This window comes from Arachis duranensis, chromosome 9, assembly GCF_000817695.3.
Source record: "Arachis duranensis cultivar V14167 chromosome 9, aradu.V14167.gnm2.J7QH, whole genome shotgun sequence".
NCBI lineage: Eukaryota > Viridiplantae > Streptophyta > Magnoliopsida > Fabales > Fabaceae > Arachis > Arachis duranensis.
The window spans coordinates 3618249-3625726 of NC_029780.3; the positions used below are offsets into that span (position 1 = coordinate 3618249).

At 31.0% G+C, this 7478-nt stretch overlaps 1 protein-coding gene across 1 annotated transcript in view; it reads right to left on the reverse strand.

The window, feature by feature from the left end:
- LOC107463863 (receptor-like protein kinase At3g21340) overlaps positions 1-5458 on the reverse strand; it is a 7679-nt gene extending 2221 nt beyond the window's left edge. The window contains exons 1-10 of the mRNA XM_021132098.2: positions 4855-5458; positions 4091-4599; positions 3492-3627; positions 3273-3344; positions 3098-3169; positions 2632-2712; positions 2389-2531; positions 1717-1958; positions 912-1038; positions 1-33 (exon numbers count right to left, since the gene is read on the reverse strand). Coding sequence (XP_020987757.2) covers positions 1-33; positions 912-1038; positions 1717-1958; positions 2389-2531; positions 2632-2712; positions 3098-3169; positions 3273-3344; positions 3492-3627; positions 4091-4599; positions 4855-5129 — 1690 coding nt within the window. The 5' untranslated portion in view covers positions 5130-5458. The remainder of the gene's footprint in view (positions 34-911; positions 1039-1716; positions 1959-2388; positions 2532-2631; positions 2713-3097; positions 3170-3272; positions 3345-3491; positions 3628-4090; positions 4600-4854) is intronic.
- Between the last annotated feature and the right edge of the window lie 2020 nt (positions 5459-7478).

Genomic DNA, 7478 nt, shown 5'->3' on the forward strand with positions numbered 1-7478 from the left:
TCTCATCCCACTTCAACACATTTGGATGTTGCTCTGCACATGGAATAGGAATGACTTAAATAAAAATGTAAGGCAACGTTTTATTGTAGTTTTTAATTAATATTTAGGTTAAGTATAAATTTTATTTCTAATGTTTAAAGCGTTTTATTTTTATCTTAAATATCTTATTTTGTTTTATTTTTTTGACAAAGTAAAAAATTTTCTTTTAAAAATATTATTTTTTTTGTTATGATTTTTTTAAGGTTAAATTATACAGTTAGTCTCTACACTTTAAAAATTTATAACTGAGTTCCTAAAGAGAATTAAAATTTGTAATTTAGTCTTTATTACCAGTCAAAAAGTGTTGATTTAATAGAATATTCTCAAAATATACTGAGAATATTTTGTTAAAATAAAGAATATGTTGAGAATATTCTGTTAAATCAAACTTTTTTTAACGACGGAAATTAAATTACAAATTTTAATTCTCTTTAAGGATCCAATTATAAACTTTTAAAGTGTAAAGACTAATTTATAATTTTACTAAAAGTGTAAAGACCAATTGTGTAATTTAACTTTTTTTAAGTAGCAACAAAAATTGTAGTCCTAGTTGGTATAGTAGTAGTTGTAATAATTTGAAAGTAAAAATAATATAATAAAAAAAGATAATAATATAAAAAATATTTTTAGAAAAAAAGATAGTTTCGATCATAAAACTAAAATAAAATATTTGAGATAAAAAATTATAATGTTTTAAATATTAAAAACAAAACTAAAATTTAATCAAAATGTTAGAGACTAAAACTGATATTTTATCCAAACAATGTACAAGAAAACATTATAAAATGAAATTAAAGCATATGCATATGCACGTTATATCTTATAACAAAGAAAAAATGGTTATTATTGTTCCACTTGGATGAAGTATGTACTTGATAAATGTCGATGGAGATTTCCATTTGCCATGTATTCATAAATCAATGCTTTAATCTCTCCTTCATCACAATAGCCAACGAGGGACACCAAGTTCCTATGACGAATACTCCTATGGAGTTCTACCTGCATTTCAAAATTAAAATACATTTTGAGATTATTCATGAAAATATTTTTTTTTCAAGATATATAAGACTCAAATAATTTGTTCTTGAAATTTTATGTGATAACTACTTTGGATCTTTGAATCCTAAAAACAATAGTTCTTCGTGAATAAAGTTAATCCTTAGCTTCTATTATATTATTAATCTAGTTAATAGAAAATACTTATATGCATAGTTAATAGTGAGTTTGGATTGATTTTTTAAAAAAAGTATTTATTTATTTTTATTTTAAAAAAATTAATAAATAAAAGTTATTTCATATTTAATAAGATTTTTTGAAAAGNATAAATTAATTAAAACCAACGCTAAATGTAATTGTAGGTTTTGATAGCTCACATAACACAAAAAAATGTTGAACTTAATTTGTTTTGTAGGGTTATTTTGAAAATTTTATTAAAAAATCAATAAAAAAAATTAGGATTTAAATATTTTTATCGTACGAAATCTATTTTTTATAGGTACAACGTTAATTTTTTTAATTTATAGATACTTTTGTCAGCATTCGTAAACTTCATGAGTACTTTTGATAGTTTTTTCATAACAAAAATATCAACTTAATTAATGTTTATAAAACTCATAAACCAAATAAACCTGGATTGTTGTTATTTTGCTCAATTTTAACAGGAGTTAATAAACTAACCTCTGATTGGAATTCTTTGAAGCCTTGTGTGGAAGATACCGAAAGCAATTTGACGGCAGCTTGAGTGTGATCTTGTAGAACGCCAAGATAAACTTTTCCAAATCCTCCTTCTCCAATTATTGTTTTTAAGTTATCAGTAATATTCAGAATCTCACTATAACTGAATGCTTTTTGTTTTGACTCCAAACATACTTCTTTTTTACAATCCAACTTGTCTTTGGTGGGAATATGTAGAGTTGGACCTTTTAATGTACAATGACATAATATAAATATGAAAAAAAAATGTAACGTAAGAACTCAATTAAAAAAAATATATAAATTTAATTGAAAATTTGATAAAATTATAAAAATCAATAAAATAATTAAACCTAAAATTTATAATATAATTATTGTAGATAATTTAGCAAGGATTATTTATTTTGAAGTTTCTTAACCAAAAAGTAAAACTAAACCTTTTAAATATGTAAAGTATAATTTTGAAAACAAAATTGTCAAACTTGAATATGATTTTTTGATGAATTTTAAAAACAAAAAATATATTTTATCCAAATAAATATAATTCTAAACATATATATGTAATACACATCAAAATATAAACATGCAAATTGAATATTATTTCATTGCAACAATATCATTTGTTATTAACTACTATAAAGGAGGATTTGATCTTACCTTTCTGTCTTCTTTTTGATATCCAAAATCCAAGGACAATGAAAAGGATGACAATTAAAGCTGGAAATGATGCAATAAGTGGTACAAAAAAGTTCTTCTTATTGCATGAATATTTCTTACATAGATTAGGATTATCAGCCACACTGAAAAGGGATTTCAGGGGTGCCATGACTTTAGTTATTACATATATACATAAATTACTAACCAACTTAGAAAGGGTAACCCATAAATTATAAAAAGTACCTTAATTGCAAAGACTTATTATCTGCCTTCTTCAATAGAGCCTCAGGAATTAAACCTGAAAGCTTGTTCTTAGTTAAATTACTGCAAAGATAATGAGATACAATTTAATCTCACTTATAAGGTCCATATATAAATCTTTTTTTTCTTAAATATAAATTATTTTTATATTTTTTGAAATTTATCAAATTATAATAAAGATTAAAAAGCCAAAAATTTATGTAACTTTTTATTTTTTTAAAATTTTATAAAGGACTTTCTTAGGTAGATAATAGCTTTTGTGAACAATAGGTTCTAAAATTGACCCAATAAAATAAAAATACACTGCACTTTCAAATTATTCATCTAAATCTTAATATTAGAATAATCATCTGCATACCAAATGAATTGAATATCTGATATATCCATTGTTCACGTTATTTAATATTTTTATTGTCTACCTATATATATATTTTTTTTATAAACTTACAGAACTTTTAATTTCGGCAACTCTGCTAAAAATTCAGGCACAGGTCCTTCCAACTCATTGTCAGACAAATCCCTGAAACATATATAGTAATACTTTAATTTGTGAGAAAAATAAGTAACTTATTCCCCCAAAACTTGCTTCTGTATACATAAGAGAATTCTAGTTCTATACTCACAAAAATTCTAGTTCTGTAAAATATGAGAACGAAATATTTATCTGCCCACTCAATTTGCTTGACCTGAGGTTCCTGCATGCTCGTGATTTACAATTTATTGGTAATAAATTAAAAAAAAGTGCAAATATTAAATTTACATATAAATTTATACATGGAAATTAAACAAACTTTCATTATATATCTTGTATATTTCTCAAAGCTAATAAGCTTAGAACTCACAAAGATTTGATCCTTGCATTTTTGTGTGAGGTACAATTGAGACCCTCCCATGTAAACTGTGTAGGACGACATGGATCACCTTGCCAATTCAACTTTGTAATTTGGTAAGCGCTTTTTATGTCCTCTATTGCACACACTAAATGCAATACATACAATAAATATATACATAAATAGAATTCACGCAATGGTGGTAAAAAATATTAATATTAGGACAAATTATTTCGGTTAGATTTTATTTATGATTATGTTCAAAATGTCTTATTTTTATATTATTTCATTCTATTTTTGTTCTCTAATTAAAATTATTTTTTTAAATAATAATAATAATAAATATTATTATTATTATTATTATTATTATTATTATTATTATTAAGCGAAGCTAAAAAATGTCTTAGTTACTAAAATAAGCATAGAATCATTTTCCATTTTGAACACATTGGCAGAACCATATTTGATTCAGAATTTAATAATTTATCTTATTTAATATTTATTGGTTATTGTTAAAATTTATGAATATTAAATAAAATAAATTTAAACTTTTTTTGGATTTTCTAACATTATAAAAAAAATAAAAAAATTTACTCAATGTAATTTCATACCGTCTTTTGCGTCAGTTGGGAAATCAATCTCCGGTACGAACCGATAGATCTCAAGGGCGTTGAGGATTGGGGGAGCTTCTGATCCTGAAGTTGCACTAATGCTAACATTAATATCACCATGTGCTGTATATGCAGAACTAACAGTGACTGGTTTCAAGTATTCAAGAACCAACGGTTCTGAGAGAATGCTTTGCGAGTTAAGGGTGATGTCAATTATTCTTTTTTTTCCAACCCCAAGTTGCTCAATTTCAGCAAAGTGGAAGTATGTATAATACCCGCTAGAGTTTTCAACTTCGATTCCAAGCACACTGCTATAACTAAATTCCAAGGCATCAGAAACAATCTGTGATGTTGCAACACTCCTCATTACTTTGGACGGTACTTTATAAGAATCTGATTTATTGCTTCCAATATCAATGGCGGTTGAGTAGTTATCTAATTCCAAGCTTTGCCAACTATCTACATCGCGATCATAACGCCAAATCCGGTCATACACATCATCTTTGTACCTAACAAATTTTTCACAAACAACATGGTTGTCATTAGAACTTCAAGCTCGTCAAATTACTAGTTTATTAGTTGACGGGTTCAACCAATAAATGACTGTTTAAATTTTTTAAGGTGAAAATTTATGTGCAGTCAACTTCACATGAAGTTGATGGTTAAGAGCGTTAGATGAAAATTTAGTCAAATCATTCAAATCATCTAACCGTTCTCAACTATCAACTTTACATAAAGTCGGCTTCACTTAAGGCATTGATTACCTGACATACTCACGTGCATCAAGGGAGGCGATGTCAGTCCGTAAATACAACAGTAGCGGTGAATTGGTGGTCGAGTTGAGAGCATAAACAGAGCTACTCAAAGGGCGTAGTTCCAAAGAAGAAATGCAAGGAGTGGATTGGCCAGTTTTTACAAGACAAATTTGTATGGAGTCACTGGTGTGAGTGTATATAATCTCAGTGAAAGACCAATAAGACTCAGAATCAAGACTCACTGTGTCCCACAGATTCACTCCAAGATGAATATCAAATGTCATGTTTTGATTTTTGCCATCATAGTTGTTATATATGAATATCGCCCTAATTAGATACCTTTGTTGTTGTGGCACTCTCGTCAGATTGTAGCAGTTTCTCACTCCTTCCGGAAAGCATCTCGCCGTTCTCGACGCTTTCCCAAAGTATGGATCGTTTAAATTCGAACTCCCTGCTACTTTGCAATTCTCTCCTGTTTCTACAAATTTTTTATCGCTCTCGTACCAAATTACAGTTCCTTTGTCCAAGTATTCTCTGTTCGATCCACAATCAATCGTGATGAACCCTACCAAGTATGAACGTAATGTGTTAGGATATAATTATTTATATACAACTGTATATATATCTTTAGAATAAATAGTCTTATAATTTAGTTGATCTTCATAATTAACTAAGAAAATGCTATTTAATTATTACGATGATGATCTCAAGCATTATAAAGTCTCGAGACCTGGAGCATTAGCAGCTACTTGTCACGGTAAATTTTTAGAATGTTAGATTTAACAGTGTTTGTATAGTTTTCTGGAGTGTTTGAGAATACTCTAGATGGTTCCGGAACGTTCTAGAATGTCCTAGAAGGTTCCGGAATACTCTAGAAGGTTTTAGAAGGCTCTGGAAGGTCATAGAGTATTCTAGAAGAGTATAGATGTATATAGAAGTATAAAGAATGGTATGGAATAATCTAGAAACATTTAGAGAGTTGTGGTAGGATAGATATTTGTAAAGAAGGTTCTGGATGATTAATCTGGACCGTTGATTAGATTTAATCATAACCATCCATTAAGGAGGTGGATGGCTATAAATAGGGGTGAGAGTTAGAGTTTGGGTGTGTGTGAATCATTTGTAACCACACTTGAGCAATAAAGTGTTCTTCCACCAAAGCTTCCTTTCTCTTGTGTTCTCTTGTATTCTTAGCTTTCTTGCTAAGTATTGAGGGTTAGGCTGACTTGGTCTTAGCTCAAGAGGTTGAGTAAGTCCGAGTGCCGGCACGGTAGCGTTGGAGTGTGTCCAAGGCCGTGACAACTTGGTATCCAAGTAAGGTTCGAGAGGGAGCACAAGTGGTTTGTGGGAATGGCTTCTAATATCACCATGGAGCATGTTGAGTCTCAAAGGAGAAGGGATGCTATTCCTTCTCAATGGGGAGGCAAGAAGGTACGTTCTTCAAGTGAGCCTAGAGGTAAGGACTCTAACTTCTTAGAAGAAAGAGTTTTCATATTAGAAAATGTTCTATCCTCTATGGATGAGCGCTTCCAAAGGATAGAACATGACAAGGAAACCCTCGAGGCTCACGTGTTGGGAGAATTAGATGCTTTCAAAGAAAGTATGCTCCAAATTGAAGAGAAGCTTGAGAATTCCTTGAAGCTATTTGAGGAAGTTCGAGTTTGGTTCGAGGAGGCAAAATCTCGACCAACCATTATAAGGGAGATGACAAAGATTGATCTCCCCAAGCCAAAGGAGTTCAAGGGCGTAAGGGACGCTCACGAGGTGGAGAACTTCCTATGGCAAATGGAGAGTTACTTCGAAGGCCAAGGGGTGGTCGAAGAAGCAATAAAGGTACGCACTGCAGCTCTCTACCTTTCTGATAATGCTACTTTGTGGTGGAGGAGAAAGTGCGTAGATATGAAAAAGGGTACTTGCAACATAGCCACATAGGAAGATTTCAAAAGGGAATTGAAAAGACAATTCTTCCCTGAGAATGTGGTTTATGAAGCAAGGAAGAAGTTGAGGGAGTTGAAGCACAAGAGTACGATTAGCGACTACGTAAAGGAGTTTACTACTCTCACGCTTCAAATTCCCAACTTAGCATCAGAGGATGCATTGTTCTTCTTCATTGATGGACTCCAACCTTGGGCAAAGCAAGAACTACAAAGAAGAAATGTTAAGGATGTCGATGAGGCCATCGTGGTGGCCGAATCACTTACTGAGTGTCATAGGGGAGACTCTAAACCCAAGTCTTCCTCCAAGCCTAGTTTTGCTAAAGGTGGGGGAGACAAGGGGAAGAGTTTCTCAACCAAGAAGGAAGGAAAATACTCTTCAAAGAAAGAGTACGAAGAAAAGAAGAAGGCTTTCGTGCCCAAAGGAGGATGCTTCGTGTGCAAGGGACCACACCAAATGAAGGATTGTCCCAAGCTAGGGACTCTGGCATCTATCGCCGAGGAACGAGAAACTCAAACTCAAGTAACTGAGTGTGTTGGATCCATCCAACACATAAATACTGTGAAGGGCAAAGAGGCAAGCACCGCAGAAAAGAAAGGCTTGATGTATGTCAAAGCCTTTATCAATGAAAAACCCATCATGGCTATGATCGACACTGGTGCTACACACAACTTCATCACGCCTGATGAAGCAAAGAG